We start from the raw sequence: 23,607 nt of genomic DNA on the forward strand, positions 1-23,607 counted from the left end.
GGACAGCTACCTTAGCCTTTGTGCAAGGAGGAACAGGAGAAGCACTGCCAGAGCCCTGCAAAATGACCTCCAGCAGGCCACAAATGTGCATGTGTCTGCACAAATGGTTAGAAACCGACTCCATGAGGATGGTCTGAGTGCCCGACGTCCGCAGATGGGGGTTGTGCTCACAGTCCAACACCGTGCAGGACGCTTGGTATTTGCCACAGAACACCAGGATTGGCAAATTCGCCACTGGCGCCCTGTGCTCTTCACAGATGAAAGCAGGTTCACACTGAGCACATGTGACACACGTGACAGGGTCTGGAGACGCCATGTAGAGCGATCTGCTGCCTGCCACATCCTTCAGCATGACCAGTTTGGCAGTGGGTCAGTAATGGTGTGGGGTGTCATTTCTTTGGAGGGCCACACAGCCCTCCATGTTCTCGCCAGGGGTTGCCTGACTGCCATTAGGTACCGAGATTAGATCCTCAGACTCCTTGTGAGACCATATGCTGGTGCGGTTCGCCCTGGGTTCCTCCTAATGCAGGACAATGCCAGACCCCATGTGGCTGGAGTGTGTCAGCAGTTCCTGCAAGATGAAGGCATTGAAGCTATGGACTGGCCCGCCCGTTCCCCTGACCTGAATCCGTTTGAACACATCTGGGACATCATGTCTCGCACCATCCACCAACGTCACGTTGCACTACAGACTGTCCAGGAGTTGGCGGATGCTTTAGTCCAGGTCTGGGAGGAGATCCCTCAGGAGAACATCTGCCGTCTCATCAGGAGCATGCCCAGGCATTGTATGGAGGTCATACAGGCACGTGGAAGCCACACACACACTACTGAGCATCATTTTCTTGTTTTGAAGCATTTCCGCTGAAGTTGGATCAGCCTGTAATTTGATTTTCCACTTTGATTTTGAGCATCATTCCAAGTCCAGACCTCCAAGGGATGATAGTTGTGATTTACATTGATCATTGTTAGGTTTTATTGTTCTCAACACATTCCACTATGTAATGAATAAACATTTACAACTGGAATATTTCATTGAGTGATATCTAGGATGTGGGATTGTAGTGTTCCCTTTATTTTTTGAGCAATGTATGTATATATATATATACAGGTCCTTCTCAAAAAATTAGCATATAGTGTTAAATTTCATTATTTACCATAATGTAATGATTACAATTAAACTTTCATATACTATAGATTCATTATCCACCAACTGAAATTTGTCAGGTCTTTTATTGTTTTAATACTGATGATTTTGGCATACAACTCCTGATAAGTTATCAGTGATAACCCAAAAAACCTGTCTCAATAAATTAGCATATTTCACCCGACCAATCAAATAAAAGTGTTTTTTAATACCAAACAAAAAAAACCATCAAATAATAATGTTCAGTTATGCACTCAATACTTGGTCGGGAATCCTTTGGCAGAAATGACTGCTTCAATGCGGCGTGGCATGGAGGCAATCAGCCTGTGACACTGCTGAGATGTTATGGAGGCCCAGGATGCTTCAATAGCGGCCTTAAGCTCATCCAGAGTGTTGGGTCTTGCGTCTCTCAACTTTCTCTTCACAATATCCCACAGATTCTCTATGGGGCTCAGGTCAGGAGAGTTGGCAGGCCAATTGAGCACAGTAATACCATGGTCAGTAAACCATTTACCAGTGGTTTTGGCACTGTGAGCAGGTGCCAGGTCGTGCTGAAAAATGAAATCTTCATCTCCATAAAGCATTTCAGCTGATGGAAACATGAAGTGCTCCGAAATCTCCTGATAGCTAGCTGCATTGACCCTGCCCTTGATGAAACACAGTGGACCAACACCAGCAGCTGACATGGCACCCTACACCATCACTGACTGTGGGTACTTGACACTGGACTTCAGGCATTTTGGCATTTCCTTCTCCCCAGTCTTCCTCCAGACTCTGGCACCTTGATTTCCGAATGACATGCAAAATTTGCTTTCATCAGAAAAAAGTACTTGGGACCACTTAGCAACAGTCCAGTGCTGCTTCTCTGTAGCCCAGGTCAGGCGCTTCTGCCGCTGTTTATGGTTCAAAAGTGGCTTTACCTGGGGAATGCGGCACCTGTAGCCCATTTCCTGCACACGCCTGTGCACGGTGGCTCTGGATGTTTCCACACCAGACTCAGTCCACTGCTTCCTCAGGTTCCGGTCACCTCTTCTCGTTGTACAGCGTTTTCTGCCACATTGTTTCCTTCCAACAGACTTACCATTGAGGTGCCTTGATACAGCACTCTGGGAACAGCCTATTTGTTGAGAAATTTCTTTCTGGGTCTTACCCTCTTGCTTGAGGTTGTCAATGATGGCCTTCTTGACATCTGTCAGGTCGCTAGTCTTACCCATGATGGGGGTTTTGAGTAATGAACCAGGCAGGGAGTTTTTAAAAGCCTCAGGCATCTTTTGCATGTGTTTAGAGTTAATTAGTTGATTCAGAAGATTAGGGTAATAGGTCATTTAGAGAACCTTTTCTTGATATGCTAATTTATTGAGACAGGTTTTTTGGGTTATCAGGAGTTGTATGCCAAAATCATCAGTATTAAAACAATAAAAGACCTGACAAATTTCAGTTGGTGGATAATGAATCTATAGTATATGAAAGTTTAATTGTAATCATTACATTATGGTAAATAATGAAATTTAACACTATATGCTAATTTTTTGAGAAGGACCTGTATTTATATATATATATATATATATATATATATATATATATATATATATATATATATATATATATATACATATATATATATATACATACATATATATATATATATATATATATATATATATACACATATATAAGACTGAACATGTGCACAGCAATGCTGTTTCTTCATAGCTGTGCACCATGTTCTTCTTTAGAAGCGGTTTCACGAATCCGCCTGAGGAAGACGTTGTGCGCACATACCCCCACCTCTTCAGGAAAAGAAAAACTCCTCCAAAACCTCCCCAAAAAAGTAGAATTTTTAAGTAGTTTCTTCTTAAAAGCTCATGGATTTTGAACTCCTGAAAAAAGTTGACATACTCATCAGCTATGTTGTTTCCACCATGAATTAGCAGCTAACTGTATAGACATTTTAGCAGCTCGATATGAGGATGACTCAAGATGAATAGCGAATGTTAAGTTCACGCTGGCCGTCACTTACAAGTTTCTAGTAGTTTTCTAGTAGTTCTCTGATGACCTTAGCGGTGCCTCTATCAGCACTGGTTGCGTGTGGTTCTCATCCAACCCTCAGCCTCAATTAGTTGGAATTCTGCACTTTTCTTGGCAGACGTCCTCTGTAAACGCAAGAAGCAATTAAACAGATTTTTTTCTCTCTCGTGTTGAGGCAAAGTTTAATTATTTTTTTTTGGGTTTCCAGATAAAGAAAAGAAATCATCTTCCAGACATAGTTTTACACATTCAGGTAGGCTCCAGATTATCAGATCCACCTTACTTTCCATTATTGAGTATTTAGTATTTCACACAGATATGGATGACCAAATACTACCATGTGACTAAGGTCTTATTGTAGGTGCACACAACGTCTTTTTTAGGCTGTTTCCACCTGGAATCTGCCTGAAAAAGACTCAAAAAGCGTGTCAAAATTAATGAACAAATACACAGCTATGTAAAAACAACTCTAATGTGCGGGTGGACATTGTAAACGGGTTTTTAAACGACCTCCAATCAGCAAAAAAAGCAGTTGATCGGCAGTCGTTTAGTGCACCAGATTAATCCATGTAAAAAGACCCTTATTAGTAAGGAATAATTCACAATGTATAACATCTGGCTTTCTGCATCTGGGGACCTCCTCTTCTGTCAATGGAATGTTTTGCCATTTTTTCACTAGATCTTTCATGGAAAGCTAGTTGACAGCCAATGTGGCTACTATCGCAGCTCACACAGTGGTGGTCAGAAAAATATGGCATTCAGGACTCCAAAGAGGACTGTTTGATCACTGGACATCCCATCGATCAGAAGAACGGGAGTGATGTTTTACACATGCGTAACTCCGCTCCATTCAAAATGTATTGAAATGACGGAGATAGCCAATTACCGTGCTCCGCTATGTCCTTCAGTCCCATAAATCTTGAAAAGAGCGACACTGGTCATGCTTGACCAATGCTTTATTCCAAAGGGGGACATGGGTCCTTTATTCTTATTGGGGTTCTTATTATTAAAGTTGTATTTCTATGAGCAGCCCTTTAAAGGGAATCTGTCAGTGTGATCCACTCTCCTAATCTGTCTATATGTCCCACTCATAGATCTTAATAGCTCATTTACATATTAAGAAAAAGTGGATTTCTCAGGAATAACACATCGGATCGCAGATATCAAGGTATCATTTTATACAGCTTCCTAGGACCTACATGCCCATATAGACCGTTTAGGAGGGTTCATCCTACTGCCAGTTTCCCTTTAAAATAAAACTGCTTCTGGCTACTTATTGGGCAGCGTGTGAAGTACTGATCTGTCTTTACCCCTTCTTCAGTCAGTGGTGCGTTTCTGATGACTGGGAGTATTCACAGTACTAGAATGAGTAATGATGCGGCGGGTGTACATGTACATTTTGTTCCATATTCAGCGCGTACACTGCACATCTCATATATTGTCCCTCCGGTGTCAGTACAGAATCCAGTGCTGGGTTCAGGCCGAGGTGATAAACATTTCTTATTTCTTTCTTTAAGGCAACAGCAAAGAATCCCAGCAATTTGCACCTGAGCTGAATTACGCAAGGTAAGCGGAGTGCAGCGAGATATGTGGAGCTCTGCAGAGGTGCTGGACTTTTCTGTGCTGATTGTGTAGTGACTGGAGCGGAGATGTTTGCATGTTCTCAGCAGGGACGGAGCAGTCTGGTTACCTTTGTAACGGCAGTAACGTCAACGGTGACCTGAAATCCCGATTTAGTACAAATTGATTATTGCGTTAATAGATAATTAACTGGGAGTAAAGAAGGAGACACTCGTCTCCTATGGAAATAACGTTGACTCATCTTTTCTGTGGGGCCACAATTTCTATCCTGGGAAACACAAAAATACAGCATTTCTGTGTGTAGCTGTCTTTTCCCTTTTACAATCCTATAAGTAAAATTTAGTACTTATCTAAAAACCTGCGCAGACTGATATCCGTCATCTAATTTTTGGAGGATTTGAAGAGGATAAAAAAGCGTGATGTTCAGATGACCATGCTACTGGTACAATTCCCATTACCAATGAATTGTGCGCCCATGTAACATAGTTATATTATCCGTCTTCTACCCTTAGTCCTAGTCAGTAAATTGTTCTTAGGGTGCAGGCAGATGGCCATATTACTCGTGCGAGGATTTCAGCGCAATCCTTGGACTGGCCGGCGACTCTCCTGACCTGAGCGTGATAGCATATATTTCTATGCAGCTGTCACGATCAAGTCAGGAGAGCCGACAGCCAGTCCGAGGATTGCGATGCAATCCTCACGTGATTAATACTGAAGTTTGACTGCCTCCTTTTACTGGTGGTTGATAGTCTGAATATCCTGATTCAGGACAATGACCAGCACCGTCCACTCCCCAGGGAGGATGTATGTAGTGGTCTTTGTGGTGAATAACCAAGAATACATTAAGGAGTAATTACATGACATTTTTATTATTTTCATTAATATATATATATATAGCATGGAAAGTTTTGAAAATTTGCCAATCAATTTATTAGAGAATTTATTTTAATTTCTGTAAAGCAAAAATGCATGTAAGCAGCTATTTAGCTCCATTTATATCAGAACATGCTCATTTGGAGTACAGATGATGGCAGTGAAAGTGTCAGCATTTGTCTCCTCCTCTGAGTATTGTGCTAACTCGTCACTGTCATCATCTGTACTCCAAATGAGCATGTTCTGATATAAATGGAGCTAAAGGCGGCAAAATAGATTGGAGAAAAGCCAGGGTTTGGAAGTCACTTGTATGTAATTTTTCTTACAGAAATGAAGGCAAATCTTCTATTTAAGTGATTCGTAAAGTTTCATAACTTCCCATGCTGGACAAAATTATTCTTAAAAAAGTTAAAAATGTAGTTACTTTTTATAAGATGAAGTTTAGCATGCTGCATTGTCATAATTTTTGTGTTCCCTTTGCAGGCATTACCCCCATATAGTTTCCTCCCCATCCATCCCAGCGATGGCTGCCTATGGACAGACCCAGTACAGCGCAGGCATTCAGCAAGCAGCGGCATACTCCACGTACCCTCCCCCCGGACAGGCCTACGGCATCCCATCTTACAGTAAGTCACACAACATTTGAAGTTTGCCATCATTTCTTGTCTCTCTGATATAAAGGAAGAAATACTGAAAACCTTGCATGCTACAATGCTGACTGCGTAGCAAGGGGAGCCGGTTCATCTGCAGATTCTGTGGTTTGGTGTTTAGTAATGGGGGGAATGGTTGCTATCAACGTGAAGCCATTCACTGTATCCCTCTGACACACCACAAATGGCTTCCTGCCCGGCTCCAACCTCTAGCTACGATGCGGTTAAAGAAACGGATCAGGGAATGGAGGCCAAAATTTCACTGACCAGCAACAATGCTTGGTATCCGATCGGGGACGTCTGCCAAAGATGAACGCTGTTTCAGTTCCTGGCAGAACTGACGAGACCTCATTCCTGAGACTGTTTATCGATGTGTGTGAGATTTAACGCCTTGTGATTTCCAGTGTCAATCTGCCCTAGAAGGGGTAACAACATGGTGGGAAATGGGGATAAAAGTTCCTGCATGGGGTCTGACGGCACAGTCATCGCCACGACTTAAGCCACAAACAGAAATTTTACATTCCATAAAACGGAAAGAAACTAGAAACTCAGGTCATCGTGAACTGAAAGAAGAAAGGATCCTACAAAATCTGCAGGAGAACCCGATTTTCAGACTTCATTATTCTGCTCTTCCTGTGCAATTTTTCCAATAGTCATTTTACTTTCCTATTCTTCCAAAAAATGAAGACCTGAATTGCATTGGGATTTTTTGAAAGTGATTCTTTAGTCTTAGTTACCATCAAAATCTTTCATAACGGCGCATGTGGTTAGATGAATGTTGCTTTCTTTTATCTTTAACATGACTTTTGACTTTTAAGTGCATAAAGGAGACAAGTTCCTCTAAAATGTCTAAAATTTGTGCCAAAAAAACTTAGAGGTATGCAAAAATCACTCGCGGAAGAGAACTAAACTACATTCCTGCAAAAATTTAGCAACTGTTTAAAAAAGAAATGGAAATGGAAACAAACTAGAAATTCAGGTCATCATGAAACGAAAGGAGAAAGGATTTTACAAATCTGCATGAGATGCTGAATTGATAAATATCTGAAGACCCCAAACCACGAGAACAAATTTAAGAAAGAATTTGCTGCTGATACAAAAAAAAATAAATACGGTAAATAAAAAAATAAAAATTAGACAAAAAAAAGTTGCATAGTGAATAATCGGCCCGTAAATGTCTGGAATAAAAAAAAACCCTCCATCCTTCACATTGCAGATTGCTTTCAGCTTGAACAAATATTAACAAGTTTATTTCATTATCAAGAATATTGAATTCCTGTAAATATTCTGAAGGTTACTAAATATCCAGAAATTCATATAGTCTGTATACCCCGGAGTTGATGCCGTATGTGTGTGAAGGTGGGCAGGTATGAATGGTGAACGCTACATAATTAAGATATTTACTACACTGGGGATGACTGTCTGCGGACACCTCATTGTGAAGCCATGACTGACGTCCACGTGTGTCAATTGATTCCTCGTGCATTTTTCCTGTTTGTGGCTTGTTGTGGAGACGTGGAGTAGGATATTACTAGCAGATGTGGTGGTAATATGTGTAACAGAGGACATGGGGGTCCTGCAGGAAATATTGGGTGGAGATATAGAACTGAGAGGAGCCCTCCCTTGGCCGTGTTATCTTGCTCCCATCAGGGGTGACCCCGGGACTGTAAAGTTTCTGAGTCTATTGCAGCAGCAAATAATAAATCCTAATGAGGCGGAGCGCATTGATGGGAGGCTGTCGACCATCCCTTTATTTCTGCTGATACGTGGAGGGATTTTCTTCAGCGTTGTTCTGCTGTTTGAGAACTGGAAATTTTCCAGGGAAAAATACCAAGCAGTTGTTTCTCATAGAGCAGGTGAAAGTGGAACCATTTGCTACTGGATTGTGTCTTCAGGGTAGGACACATGGCGGCTCCATATGTTGCTTATAAATCGTGCAGATTACCTATTAGGGTCACCGCTCAAGCAGGGCGAGGGAAAGTCTCCCACCTGGCTGCTAATCCACAACAATGAGGTGTTTCTGCTCATACAGGACAACGTAAATTCAGTTCATTTTCCTAGACACAACACAACATGGCCGGGGGATACGTTTACCGCTTGGGTTTATTTTTCTACATCAACAGTTATGCCGACGATACACATTAGACTAATGTCATCCCACCAAAATCGATGAGTTTTGGCTCACAGTCTAACGTATGGGAGTCCCCCCAGGACATCTGATTATCCAGGGAGATGTTGATTTTGGACTGCCGGAGATAAGCCTAAGGTAGAGATGTCTAGTAGAGGCTTTCTCATAGAGAACACAGGAGTGCTTGGCCGAACAAGTGCTTCTGTGTATTGGAGGAACGGCCGAAATGGCTGCCGGCCATACCATACCAGGGCAAGGTAGACTATCCAAAAAAATAAATACAAAAGTAGCACGGAGGCCCAGTGGTTAGCATGGTCGCCATGCGACCCTGGAAACGTGGGCTCATATCTGACCAAGAGCAACATCTGCATGTTTGTATGTTCTCCCAGTATTTATACAGGTTTGGTCCCACACTGCAGAAAAAAAAATTATATACTAATAGGTTCGTTTGGAATTTAGATTGTGAGCTTCAATGAGAAAAAGATACATGTGGATAATGGCGATTTCTGTACTGTGGGGTGGAATATGTTGGCGTTATAATAAACAAAAGAGCTTGGCGACTAATTTTTTTTATTGGTGGCCTGTCATTAGGATAGGCCATCAATATCAAATCAGTGGGAGTGGGCCACCCGGCACCCTCAGTAATCAGTTGTTGCTTGCTCTGGGTGGAAGCTACCGGATGCTGTGGGAACACAGCAGCTCTTTCATTTCAATAATGGCCATGGACAGGTACGTATATATCCACACCCTGTTAAAATGAATAGGGGGTGAATCTATAACACCGGCCACTACATTTTTGATGGAGCTTTTGTCTTTCGGCAGCATCTGAGAGCTACCGGCTGCCAACAGCTGATTGGTGGGGTTGGCGTCTATCTCATTCCCACCGATCAGATATCAATGATATAGCCTCAGGCCATCAATAAAGAAAGTAGTGGCCAACCCCTTTATTAATAATAATAATCATACTAAGGGCTCATTAAAACTCCTTTGTTTCATGTACAAGTGCAGTTTGCTTTTTCAATGGAAAGCACACGGACACATAATAGCCCACAACAGCGAACAGATGCCATGCTTGTTGCATTTATGTGTTGTCCTTTACAAACATGGACATATGAATTTGGCCTGAGGCTACATTCACACATCTGAAAATGGACCACAATGCGAGACCAGCCACGGCTCTCCTGAATCAAACTCAACAGCCTATATAGCAGGCATATATGATGTTGTCGAGTTTGGGTCAGGAAACCCGCAGCTGGTCCGTGCATCATGCTGCGTACTAGGTCCCTGACATATGGACGGGTGAATTTAGTTGAATTTCCTCACAGAGGGTTGTGTTTCTTCCATGAGGATTGGTTTTCCTCTTTCTTGGACATGATTCACCCTGAAGAACAAGCACATAAAGGCCATTGTAATGCCAGGTCGGTACTTGGTCTCCTTAGAGTTTTCCTCTTTTTTCTCTCCATGTTTATTTGCAGTCAGGTCATCACTAGTGGGAGGTTGTACCTTTTTAGCAGTGTTCATAGCTTAGAATAGAAATATTTGTGGAGATTTGCCAGTAAGATGCAGCGGTCACATATGGTTGTGTTATTTGCTCCTCACCCTGTACTTCCTTCCCGTTGCTATGTTGGTCTTCCATGTGTCCCACCATACTGCATACATCAGTCATGTTTATTTCTGTCCTTTCTTTTTTAGATATCAAAACCGAAGACAGTCTAAGCCACTCTCCTGGACAGAGCGGGTTCCTGAGCTATAGCTCCAGTTTCAGCACCCCACCCCCAGGACAGGCACCGTACACGTATCAGATGCACGGTATGTGCCCCGCCGGCCATGAGCGTTAGAGTTATCTGAGGAACATTTGAACTGTGGGTTTCCTGGATTCTTTCAAGATAATTCAGCTTTTTATTCCATTGGGTTGTAACATAGGAGTAAGTGAAGTGTAGTCTTCTCTGTTCATCTGACACCTCTGTTGTACAGGCAGGTGATTTGCTTTGTGCATTGCTATTGCTTCCATTGCAGTTTATTTGTATTGATTGTAATTCTTAGGGGTCCCATAAATTTTAGATGGCTATCAGATGAACAATGGTTTGCCAATCGGGGCCAACAGCTATCTCTCCCAACTCATCCATACACAGGAATTCTCGCTGGCCTGAGCTCTCCTGAGTTCTCTACGCGAGAGCCATTTCGGGAAGTGGCTTATCTCTTAGAGTATAAAAGTATCTGTGCACACAAAAACAGATACACAGTAGATAGATGTTCGACGGAAGATGGTTTGGCTGATTGTGTTGCCTGCAGCTGTTGCTCATGACTCTCCCATGCATAGGAGCAGTCACTCTGTTGAGTGCTCTTGTGCTCGCTATGAGAGAGCCACTGCCAGACATCTCTGATTGCGGCTTATCTCTTAGGGAAGAAAAGGATTGGCAGCCTGAAGTTAGACATGGAGTGTCCAGAGGCCCCAGGCACATTAGACTGTCTGCCGAGCGGGGTCTGAGAGAGTTAAGAGGCCCTGTACACTTTGGATAGATGTTGGATGAACAATGATTTAGCTGATCGTGCACTAACTCCCCTATACACAGGAGCGTTGCTCTGCCTGTGTTCTCCACAAGAGAGGCGATGAAAGACTCCTCTGGTGGAGACTTATTTCTTACAAAACAAAATGATCAATGTCTGAAATCGGACCTATTAGATGTCGGACGGATTATGGTTTGGTCGATTGTGTGGCCGGCAGCTATCTCTATCGACTCAGCCATACACAGGAACGCTCACTCTGCTGAGCACTCATGTTGTCTATGAGAGAGCCACTGACAGGCTCCTCTGGCGGCCGTTTATCTTGCCAAGAACAAAAGGATCGTCAGTCCGAAATCGAACATAGAGAATTGAGAGGCGCCCATACTCTTTAGATACAGTGGTGTGAAAAAGTGTTTGCCCCCTTCCTCATTTCCTATTCTTTTACATGTTTGTCACACTTAAATGTTTCAGATCACCAAAGAAATGTAAATATTAGACAAAGATAACACAAGTAAACACAAAAAGCAGTTTTTAAATGAAGTTCTTTATTATTAAGGGAAAAAGAATTCCAAACCTACAGGGCCCTGTGTGAAAAAAGTGATTTGCCTCTTAACCTAATATCTGGTTGGGCAATAAGTGGAATCAAGCGTTTGCGATAACGGGCAATGAGTCTTTTACGCTCTGGAGTAGTTTTGGCCCACTCATCTTTGCAGAATTGTTGTAATTCAGCCACATTGGAGGGTTTCCGAGCATGAACTGCCTTTTTAAGGTCATGCCACAGCATCTCAATTGGATTAAAGTCAAGACTTTGACTAGGGCATTCCAAAGTCTTAATTTTGTTTTCTTTAAGCCATTTAAAGGTGGACTTGCTGCTGTGTTTTGGATCATTGTCCTGCTTGGTGATCTGAAACATTTAAGTGTGACAAACATGCAAAAGAATAGGAAATTAGGAAGGGGACAAACACGTTTTCACACCACTGTAAATGTCGGAATTACAATGGTTTGGTTGATTGTGCCTAGAGAAAAGGAAGTAGTCGCTCTGTGGACTGCTCTTCTGTGTTCTACAAGACAGCCGCTTCCAGATTCATCAGGCGGCTAATCTTGCAGAGAAAAAAAGGATCGGCAGTCCGAAATCGGACATGAAGAGTTGGGAGGTCCTAGACACATTAGACTGTTGGATGAGCGGGGTGTGGCCGATGTCAGTCTTATGTGCAGAGGGGCCTTAGGGCTCATACTGGCAGTGATATTACATTGCCTGAAGTCTGTGAGGTGAGGAAGGGTTAATTGCTAAGTTATTGTTTTCAGCATTCAGCTGTCTCAAAGGAATGCTCAGAATCCTCCAACATGAGGTTAAGTCTAAAATCTGTGACTTGTCCTGTCCGAGACCCACAGCCTCTGCCAGCCAGTCCTTCCCAAGAAACACTTTGTTCTGGCTGAGAAATGTTTGGTATTTATTGAGTATTTCACGTCGGTGCCACTGGCTACACACAGGAGCTCGAGATCTGATGGGTGACGGGGCCGTGGGCTGCACACAGGGCTCATACTGCAATGGTCAGGGGATTGACAAGTCTGTATTTTTTATTTTTTGTATTTATTTTTTTTCTCCTCATTTGACAGTATGTGAAAAATTCTAGGATAGACATCATACCGAAGAAAAGGGAACGCAGTGTATGTTTCCCAATTTGCAAAATCTGTGTAGGCTTTTTTAGTATAAACAGCTGCATACATGAATATTAGTATATATCATCTGCCCTGTGTCCATCACAGAGACCTTCCTTGTAGCTCGAGGCCTAAAGAGTGTATGGGTCATGTTTATTTTTAGGTGCTGTGTCCCTTTAAGTAGGTTGGAGGTGAAGTTACACCTTTAAGGTATGACGCAAAGAAAAAAAATGCTGTGTGTTTCCCACGCTGTAATGCTGCGAGGCTTCACCCTTTGCTACCAGGAGAAGCATGTTCCCTCCAGCGACCAGAAAATAAATTAATTTCTTTCTTTTTTCCATAACTCAAGCTTTACGATATAGTTAGCCTCATTGTCCTTTTTCCGCCTCGCAGGGATGAGCCCCCTTTTGGAGTGACAGCCATCGACAGCTGAAAGTCCCTGACATATTTATATATTTACCCGAATCCCATGGGGGTTCTCTGCGTTTGACTCTTAACCCCTGATGGAGACTGAAGTTTTTAAGAGGAGACAAAAACTATTTTGAAAGAAAACACTCTTCCCTCCCCTCCTGCAGTTTTCCAGCCCCTCATCAGAACAGTTCACATTCACATGCCATACATTTACATGCAGCGTATGTGAGCGCTGCCGCTGTGATGGGTCATTTATAGCGAAATATCTCATATATCGTATCCCTAGATAAACACATACGAATATAGCACAATGCCTCCAATCGGAGATTATCAGAACAGATGCCAGATTATCAGATGGGCATAGACATATATAAAGTTCTGTGCAAAAGTTTTAGGCAGGTGTGACAAAAATGCTGAAAAGTAAGAATGCTTTTAAAAAAAAAGTGTTAATTTATTTTTGGCAATTAGCAAAATGCAATGTGAACGAAAAGAAAGAGAAATTTAAATCATATCTACATTTGGTGTGACCGCCATTGCCATCAAAACAGCATCTGTTCTTCTGGTTACACTTGAACACAGTTTATACAGGGAGATTGTTCCAAACATCTTGGAGAAGTAACCACTGATCTTCTGTGGATGTCGCTTGTGCAAATCCTTCTGTTGCCATTTTTCTGCACCACAGTTCCTATGTTTTCATGAATATCTAGTTAAGTTACTTGGTCTAGCTGGGTCTCGCCGGTTTTGATGGTGCCGGTTCTGAACTGATGGCACTGCTGGACGTCTTCTGATTTGAAAGGGAAGTAAAGATTTTGTGATTCATCTACTGCACTAAGTTTCTTTGGTCGACCACTGTGTCTACAGTCCTCACTATTGCCCATTTCTTGATGCTTCTTCAAAAGAGTTAGAATAGTACATCAGGAAATCTTTGCTTAGGAGAAAGCTTTCTGATGCAGTATAACTACCTTGTGTCTTGTTACTCTGCTCAGTCTTGCTATAGTTATGACCTGTTATATGAAACTATTTTCCACAACCTCACCTTTATAGTACAGTTTGGCTGTTCCTCACCCAGTTTTAAGTGTCCTTCCCATCTGTTTCTTTTAGTTACTATCTTTATTTCAGCCTATATATAAAAACCTGACTGTAATCCTCCAAAATCCCTGACTCTGTACAAGTATACCTAGAAGAATTGTTTGGAAAGCAACACCAAGTATTAATTGGATTTAGATTTCTCTTTGTTTATTCCTTTTACATTTTGGGAATTGATAAAAAAAAATGTAAACCATTCTTACTGATGACCTAGAAGAATCAATATGAATTATTTTATGGGCCACTTCTATAGAAAAACATCATTGAGGTTTTTACACAGTTTTTTAAGAACAAAAACTGCAATAAATATGGAAAGTGCAATGATCTGAGTTGGAAAAACATTTTTACTTAAAAACTGTCGGCATATTAATCCTTTTCAGCACAACATCTGGAGAGTGACCAAAACATAATAAATCCAAAACGTGTCTCTGCACTGCTAATGATTTCTGGAAGTCCATAAGCTTGCAGCTTTCGAAAACTAGGAGCAGCACAGAGGATGACAGCAACTTGTAATATTTCTACCTTATGAGATGGTAATCAGGCCGGGAATGTGCGCTGCCCTTGGCTCTTGCTTTCAGTTGACAGAGTAATTTGGGGCCATTTGGAAAGCTGTGCCCCTCGGCTCTGTTGCGGATTCTTTGCGCTGACTCTTATAAAACGTTCATTTACCCTGAATGATCACTAATAGTTTTTTTTCGGAGTTAACCCTTTAGCAGTAGAGTATTTCAAGCTTGCTTTGCTTATATTAGCGGTAGTTCATCTGGAGACCGAATAACTCTCCAAAAAAAAGGCTTTATCCAGTCCTACAGCTTTATAATTGTACAGTGAAAATTTGGCACCTTTCAGGGTTTTTTTTGAAGATCTCTGCTTGCTCGCCGTGAATAGAAATGTTCTTGGCTGGAAATCCGACTTATTTTGCACAGCTGAATGACAAGTTCGGGATTCTCGAAAATCTGAGTGACAACCTAAAAAACTGTAATAGTGGAAATATTAGGTAACAGCCAGTTATAGATATTACTAAGAATCAAACCTGAATAAGTCCTCATTCAGATGCCGCTAGTTGTTTTTTGTGTGTTTTTTGTGGGATCCGATTTTCATCCATTTTTGACCTGTGTTTCGTTTTTATCATCTGCTATTCAAGTAAGCAACAAAAAAAAAATCCAGGCTTCTCTTGAATCTTAGAGATAGGGATGGAGAAAAAACAAAAGAATGGCTCCTTGTGTAAAGGGCTTAATCAATAATTTGGTGGGAGTTTTTTTTAATCACTCCTTCAAGGAGTTTTTAAACAAATACTCCTATACATTAGGCCTCATTCAAACATCCGTTTTTCAGTGTTTTTTTAACGATAGGATATGTGACCATCATAATTTATGGGCATGTTCACATATTCATTTTTTTTATGGACCAATATGTTCGATTCTGATCAATTTTGCAAATCAAACTCTCCTAATCAAGCGAATGGGTTTGTCAAAAAAAAAAAAACAGATGGCACCTTTGCGTTAGCCAAGTGCTGTTTTTCTTAGTTTTTTACTGTGTAATGGGTAGGACAAGTTTACTTTTACTTTTGCATACTATAAAAAAAGATGCCACACTAAGGCCGGGGTCACACTTGCGAGTTTGATGCGAGAAACTCGCACAAGTCTCTCTCATCAATACCCGGCACTGCCGCCGGCACTCGGACCAGAGCGTGCGGCTCCATGTATTTCTATGCAGCCGCGTGAGTTTCTCGCAACACACTCAGACCCCGGCCTTATGGTATGAAAACATGAATCAAAAAATGTCTGAGAATCTGACCTAGCACCTTGATGAAAAACAGTTTCTCATGCGGAAAAAAAAAATGTGTGAATGAGGCCTTACGTGAAGAGGACGACTCCTAGACATGGAGGAGGTAACTGGTTCTTTTCATCTAGTTCACCACAATCATCCTGGTACGTTCTATGATTGCTCCACTCTGATGCTGGAAAGTGGTGAGCGTCTCTGGGTGGGAGCTCATTGATGGCAGAGGGGGGCCCATTCTGACAGGGTCACTGCCCGCCTTTGCTATGCAGGGCGAGGAGCGCAGAGGCTTTAATTCAATCAAGACATTGTAATTTTACTTTCCCTCCGGTTTTGGTGGGGGCAAGGGTAAAAATTCTGCTCTGAAAGTTTTGGGCGGGGATGGTCTTGTGCATATTTAGAAGTTTGAAACATATGTAAACTATTCAACTTCATATAGAAAAATCCCAGGGATCACGTACGGAGAATGCGACGATCTCCCTGAGCTCGGTGGGGGGTGCGTGATTCCCTGTAATTGTATCATCCTGATTTTGGACATGTGGGACGTATATAAACATGTATATAATTTGCAAATAAGAGCAGCCATATTGCCAGTAGCAGTCAGATGGGGGTCCTGGGGCCACCAGTCTATGCGGCACCCCTAGGATTATTAGTAGCATCAGTGTCACACGCTTAGATTAGATCTCACCAGGAACTATTTTCAGCCGATGCTGGTGTGATAACTGCATTGGACTGGAGCGGTATCGTATTATCATATGATTTTCATCATATGATTTTACTTTGCTTTAATTTTTACTATCAAAATGTTTCATTTGCACACATCACTAAATAACTTTTTTACGCGCTGATTTGCACTGATCTTGAGATCACGTCATTGTCTAATCACATGTAAAGTGGGTTTGTTCACATTTTGCAAATTTTCTTACCCAGAGTTCACATTCTTCTCATTGCAAACAGTTAAAATCTTCACAAACAGTTAATTTCCAATTGAATTTTCAATAAATAATGTGAGTTTGTAACTTTTTGGCCATTTTTTGAATCTTGTGTCTCCTGTTTATTAGTATTGTAAGTTGAGTCGCCATCTATATACATATGGTATAATTAATAACTGATGTTCATTTAAGTATAATTTCCAATTAGGTTTATTCAATTATTTTCTTCATTGTATTAATTATTATTTATTTTATTTTTATTTTTTTTACTGCACTTTGCTACTGCTGTAATACGCAAACGATTTTTCACCCAGAAAACTGCTGACACGTTTATAAAGCCACTGGTTTCCCATTACTAAAACACAGTGGATCCTGGAAGTGCAGATGCCGATTATTAGGACTAAGGGAACTGTCACACAGTGCAATTTTGATCGCTACGACGGTACGATCCGTGATGTTCTAGCGATATCGTTACGATATCGCAGTGTCTGACACGCAGCAGCGATCAGGGACCCTGCTGAGAATCGTACGTCGTAGCAGATCGTTTGGAACTTTCTTTCGTCGCTTGATCACCCGCTGACATCGCTGGATCGTTGTGTGTGACAGCGATCCAGCGATGTGTTCGCTTGTAACCAGGGTAAACATCGGGTAACTAAGCGCAGGGCCGCGCTTAGTAACCCGATGTTTACCCTGGTTACCAGCGTAAACGTAAAAAAAACAAACAGTACATACTTACATTCCGGTGTCTGTCCCCCGGCATCTCAGCTTCTCTGCACTGTGAGCGCCGGCCAGCCAGAAAGCGAGCACAGCGGTGACGTCTGACATCACCGCTCTGCTTTCCGGCCGCTGTGCTTACATAGTGCAGAGAAGCTGAGACGCCGGGGGACAGACACCGGAATGTAAGTATGTACTGTTTGTTTTTTTTACGTTTACGCTGGTAACCAGGGTAAACATCGGGTTACTAAGCGCGGCCCTGCGCTTAGTAACCCGATGTTTACCCTGGTTACCCGGGGACTTCGGCATCGCTCCAGCGCCGTGATTGCACCGTGTGACCGCAGTCTACGACGCTGGAGCGATAATCATACGATCGCTGCGACGTCACGGATCGTGCCGTCGTAGCGATCAAAATGGCACTGTGTGACAGTACCCTAAGGCCGGTGTCACACTTGCAAGTGTAATGCGAGAAACTCGCGCAAGTCTCTCGCATCAATACCCGGCACTGCCGCCGGCACTCGAACCGGAGTGGGCGGCTGCATGTATTGCTATGCGGCTGAATGCTCTGGTCCTAAGTGCCGGCGGCTGTGCCAGGTATTGATGCGAGAGACTCGCGTGAGTTTCACTCACAAGTGTGACTCCGGCCTAAGCCATTGTCTCATGTCTTGACATAAAGGGTTAGGCCATGTTCACATGATCAGTGTTTGGTCAGTATTTTACATCAGTATTTGTTTGCCAAAAAATACAGACGTGGCAACGTGTTTCTATTCTACTTTTCTTCTGATTGTTCCTGGTTTTGCAAATTGTCTCTTCAGAAAGGAAGAGGGCTAGAACTCTAGTGCCACCTATTGGAAGGTAGCAATCCTACAAGTCAATGTTGACCCTTTAACGAGCCTTGTCACATGACTTAGGATAATAGCCAAACCAGAATCACAATTTGCAGACACTGTGTTCAGGGTACTGCCCCTCGTCAGTGCAAAGCGGAAATCTGGTTTGGCTGCGAGGCATCGTTAAAGGGTCAACATTGACTTGTAGGATTGCTACCTTCCAATAGGTGGCACTAGAGTTCTAGCTCTCTTCCTCTCTGAAGAGACAATTTGCATAATTAGCATATTACCCAGAGGAGCATTGCGGCTTTAAGTCTCCTCATCTCGGCATGCTTAGCATGTCGATCTCCACAAGGAGAAACGATACTTCTTGGACTCCTGGTTTTGGCTTACAAATACTGATGTAAAATACTGACCAAATACTGAAAGTGTGAACGTGGTCTTATATTCCATCTACATTTGGAGCTGCATCACACATTGTTTTTTTTTTGCAGTGCTTTGTTCTAGTTTCTGATGAAACGGTTGGCTCTGATCTGCCTGGGCCCAAGACCATGTAGAATTTAGATGAACCAAGGGAAATAGGTAGAATTATGAATGCCGCTCAGGCAGTGACTATAAGCTAAAGTGTGATATAATAGTTTATCGGCACAACTAGAAGAAAGAAAATGATCTACATTGAATTTAGCCCTTTGGAAGGTCTCTTAGGTTAAGAGCTCATGAAGACGAGCATATAAATTGGACATGTGTTATCTGATTTTTAATCGGACAGCACACTGACCCATGTTATTGAATAGTGCTGTTCAGATTAATGATTTCTTTTGTCGGTCCAAGTGTTTGCATACACTACTTTCTTTTGAGTTTTCGATGACACTCACCCATTCAAGTCTATGTTGATGAGAAAAAAAATCACACGGATCATCAGAGCGGCATCTGATTTTTACCCATAGATTTCTATTATAAACATAGGAAACTGTATGTGATCATGTACATTGTTTAGTGTAGATGTATTAAAACGGAACATACATGCATGTAAAAAGCGGACACAACGGATGGCATATGGATGAAAATTATAAAAAAAATAATCTGAGTTTTTTTTATAAAACAAGGACGATTTTTCATACGTTCGTCTGCAGGCACCCAAAAGCCAACGATCTGATGATTTGGGGTCTGACTCTTGTATCTATGGTGGACTTCTTCCTACTTCTGTACCAGTGTAACCACACTTATTATTTGTCCTGATTTTAGCCCTCTGCATCCTCTTGTGGCTGCGCTGCCAGCTGTGCGTCTCCGTAGCCAGAGAATTGACGTCTCCTTTTAAAATCTGCCCCTGACACTAACTTTATGGGTCTCCGCAAGTTACTTAACCCGGCAGTTCCTGTGAGCGCCCGTGTTGTGGCAGACCCCTCAGTCAGGCACATTGAATAAATGAAACTGAAGGAAAAATTCCTCTGCTTCTGCTGTGTTTAACCTGTGACCTCGCATTAATGCAAAACAGCTACGGTGGCTGCAGATTCGATCTAGTGAAACCCACTTGTGTTTTTAAAGAAATGCAATGTGCGGTAATTGATAGCGAGCCAGATCTCCCCCTCCCCAAATAAGCCCCGGCAAATGCAGCCAACATCTGACTTGTTTTACCGGGCAAGGACGACCCAATCCTCAGCTGTAGGATCATCCTTGCAGGACCCGCACATATGGACCCCTGCACATGTAGGATCGCCCTGGGCAAGAATGACCCGATCCTCAGCTGTAGGATCATCCTTGCAAGGCCCTCACATATGGACCCCTGCACATGTAGGATCGCCCTGGGCAAGAATGACCCGATCCTCAGCTGTAGGATCATCCTTGCAGGACCCGCACATATGGACCCCTGCACATGTAGGATCGCCCTGGGCAAGAATGACCCGATCCTCAGCTGTAGGATCATCCTTGCAGACTCCCGCACATGTAGGGTAGGTAAGGACGACACAATCCATAGCTGTAGGGCCGTCCTTGCCCAGGATGACCCTACATGTGCAGGGATTCATATGTGCGTGGAACTCAATGTTTGGCTTTGGGGCTGTGGTGTACATGAAGCTGGATAAATGGATAAGGGGGTTTGAATAATGATGATATAATGATTACAGCCATAATACAGCGGTTACAGGAACTGATTCTATTGCCCATCGCCTTTCCAAGTCACAAACAATATCACAGTGCCCATCAGATCAGGGGAAAATGAGAATAGTTGTCTCTTTAGTAGAGGAGGACAATATCACGTTGAATGGTAATTGAGAAGCCTTTTTGTGTTCCAAAATGGTTCTTTATTGTTCCAACGCATTTCGGCACCAGACCGGCAAAGTAAAAAAACATAATATTTGGTTGTCTCTTTAATATCTGTGATGTTATGTGAACAGGATAACTACAGAGACCGGAGGAAACTTGCAATAATTCATAGCACGGTGGCTCAGTGGTTAGCTGAGGTTCTGGGATCAAATCCCATCATGGACAACATCTGAGGAGTTTGTATGTTCTGCTCATGTTTGCATGGGTTTCCTCCGAAAACTCCAGTTCCACCCACTTTCCAAAGACACACTGATAGGGAATTTAGATTGTGAGTCTCATTGGGGACATCGATGATGATGTCTGTACAGCGCTGTGGAAGATGAATACAATAAATAAATGGACAGGTTGCTATCAGCAGTTTACACATATATAAGTAATATTCATTCACTACACAACTAGTAAAGAAAAAAAGTCTCTCCAGGTTTGCTTCATAAAACCAAACTCTCCATAAAATGAGTCTCTTTTTTCCCCGTCTTTTTACAGCACATATGGTTTACATTAGATTTAGTCTAAGATTATGGCGGCATAGCTGAATCTTAAGCCCCAGAGAAAGTCCTGCGGGTATATGGAGGCCTCATTTGTAAGGGGTCAAATCACACGTCCTACAGTACAATTAATGCTTCACAAATAATGGTGCGCGAGATCCCGCTCTGCTGTACGGACGCCACTGCTTTGGTTTCCTCCAGCCTATCCTTTCCAGAAGTAATACAGCAATGTGTTTCTCTCCGTGACAGAGATGCCCAGGTACCAGGTCTGCTTGTACAGTAGAGCTCTGGTACCATGTAGTATATTAGCATTGAGTGCATGCAGCGAGGTAGGGACCTGATGTAAGGAAAGACATGTATAGGGCCACGTGTTGGGTGCAGGCTGGAGGAAAAGGTACTCGCTCTGCTAATCTCTATATACAGAGGAACATCCCAGTCAGAACAACGTGTAGAGGGGAAGCAGCCTGCTCCGATCTGTCATTACCAGGGTGGAGAGCGTCCAGAATCACACAACATCCTAACAGAATGTACTCCGCGCCGTCGAACGTCTCCAGAGTCTGCTCTCAACGGCGCAGGGCAATCTCTAAAATCTCTGTTCTTTTCTTTAACTAGAAACACAAGTTTTTGCAAATTACTTTGTGTTTCTGACATTTTTCATTCAGCTGGTGAAGCAAAAAAATAAGCGTATGATAAAATAAGGGATCATTCATTCTTTACGTACACTTCTGAACACAGCTATCATACTACCCTGCTCCAATCCACACACCTTGTCCTATGGGGACAGCTTAATGCTGACAACCAGCCGCTATATCATGTCCGAGCGGTTGTCACAGTCCCGCTGCCTATTACTGACATCACTGATATCATAATGATATAATTACATGTGATCAGACATTAGAGCCACACACAGCCACACAGCTAAAGTTATCCATCTATTACTGCCGACAAACCGCCTCAATATCATGTCGGAAGGGTTATCACAGAAGCCATGTTACTGACATGACTGTCTCTAATATAATACCAAGTTAGCGTAAGGAGACTTATAGGCCATGCAATGCTCAGAATGTAAGATGTAAATAGCCTCTTCAGAGAGGTAAAGAAAAAGAACAGCGCACCTATAAGATGTAGAAATCCTAAAAGTCAATAACGACCCTTTAAAGGGTTTTGGCACATGACATGATAAAAAGTAAAACTTAAAAATCAAATTGCAGATATGTATGTTGGGACAAATGACCCTCATCAGTGCAAAGCAGGAGGATTTGGCTGGGTCCGAGGTCTCTGACAATAGGTCTAAAAGGTAACATTTCTCTTTGTGGATAGCACCGAGTTGGACTAGGGAGATTTGCTAATTTAAGTTCTCATGGAAGCATTACATGCCCTATAAACGTCCCTATGCCAACTTGGTGCTCTATACTGTACAAGCTGAAATGTTACCCTTTAGATCCCCTGTCAGTAGGCTCTCACTCAGCCAATTCAGTCCTTCTGCTTTGCACTGATGAAAGACAAACACCCTGAAACAAGTGTCTACAAATGGAGTTTCTTGTTTGGCTTCATGTGGCAAGGCCCTTTTAAAGGGAATCTGTCTGTAGGATCAACCGCTCTAAGCCATCTATATGGAAACAGAGGTCACAGGAAGCTGAATAAAATGATGCCTTAATATCTGTGATTCGATGTTTTATTCTATCATAAACCACATTTTTTTAAACGTGTAAATGAGCTGTTAGGATTTATGGGCTGGACATAGATCTCCCTTAGAATCTGCCTCCAGAGCTTATTTTAAATAAAAGAAGGAATTACCAGTAGGAGACCTGTCGATCATGAGAGCAGACTGTCAGTCATTACATGTCTCACACTGGTTTCATTTAATATAAGCCCTGGAGGCAGATTCTCAGGGAGATCAGCGTCCGGCCCATAGGTCCTAACAGCCCATTTACATATTAAGAAAAATGTGGCTTTCTCTGGAATAAAACATTGAATCGCAGATATCAGGGTATCATTTTATTCCACTTCCCATGACCTACATGCCCATATAGACGGCTTAGGAGGGTTGACCCTCCTGACAGATTCCCTTTAAAGAGTCGATATTGACTTTTTGGATTGCTACTTTCTATAGGTGGCGCTACAGTTTCATACTCTTTCTCTCTGCATGTTATATAATGGTAATATAAATACTTTGTAATCAGGAACTTCTGTTCTTCTGTTACTGCTGACAACCTGCCTCTATATTAAATGTGAGGGTGTCACAACCCCTCCACCTGTCACTAAATAATGTAATGAGGTTGTGATCATACATATACCTTTATATCCCTGTCCTTGTCGGGTGCAGGTATTCTGAGTAAATCCCTTCTTTTTCCATATAAACCCCTTTTACGTCTTATCCCTGTAAAGTAAATAAATCTCTGTGTTGCCTGCGTTGAATGACGGATTTATAACAGAATGCGGTGCTGATTTCTCCTGCCAAGCACAAATACTGTTAATTGCCCAAA

The 23,607-nt window shown here is 42.4% G+C and overlaps 1 protein-coding gene across 7 annotated transcripts in view; it reads left to right on the top strand.

The window, feature by feature from the left end:
* Positions 1-23,607, top strand: part of EYA2 (EYA transcriptional coactivator and phosphatase 2) — a 186,554-nt gene that overhangs the window by 123,065 nt on the left and 39,882 nt on the right. For 5 of the 7 annotated variants that reach the window (XM_077253255.1, XM_077253256.1, XM_077253252.1 and 2 more), the window contains 4 exons: positions 3,381-3,425; positions 4,690-4,738; positions 6,110-6,252; positions 10,097-10,213. In XM_077253255.1, coding sequence (XP_077109370.1) covers positions 3,381-3,425; positions 4,690-4,738; positions 6,110-6,252; positions 10,097-10,213 — 354 coding nt within the window. The remainder of the gene's footprint in view (positions 1-3,380; positions 3,426-4,689; positions 4,739-6,109; positions 6,253-10,096; positions 10,214-23,607) is intronic. The other 2 variants (XM_077253258.1, XM_077253253.1) reach the window with 1 other exon arrangement.

Source organism: Ranitomeya variabilis, chromosome 4 (assembly GCF_051348905.1).
Source record: "Ranitomeya variabilis isolate aRanVar5 chromosome 4, aRanVar5.hap1, whole genome shotgun sequence".
Taxonomy (NCBI): domain Eukaryota; kingdom Metazoa; phylum Chordata; class Amphibia; order Anura; family Dendrobatidae; genus Ranitomeya; species Ranitomeya variabilis.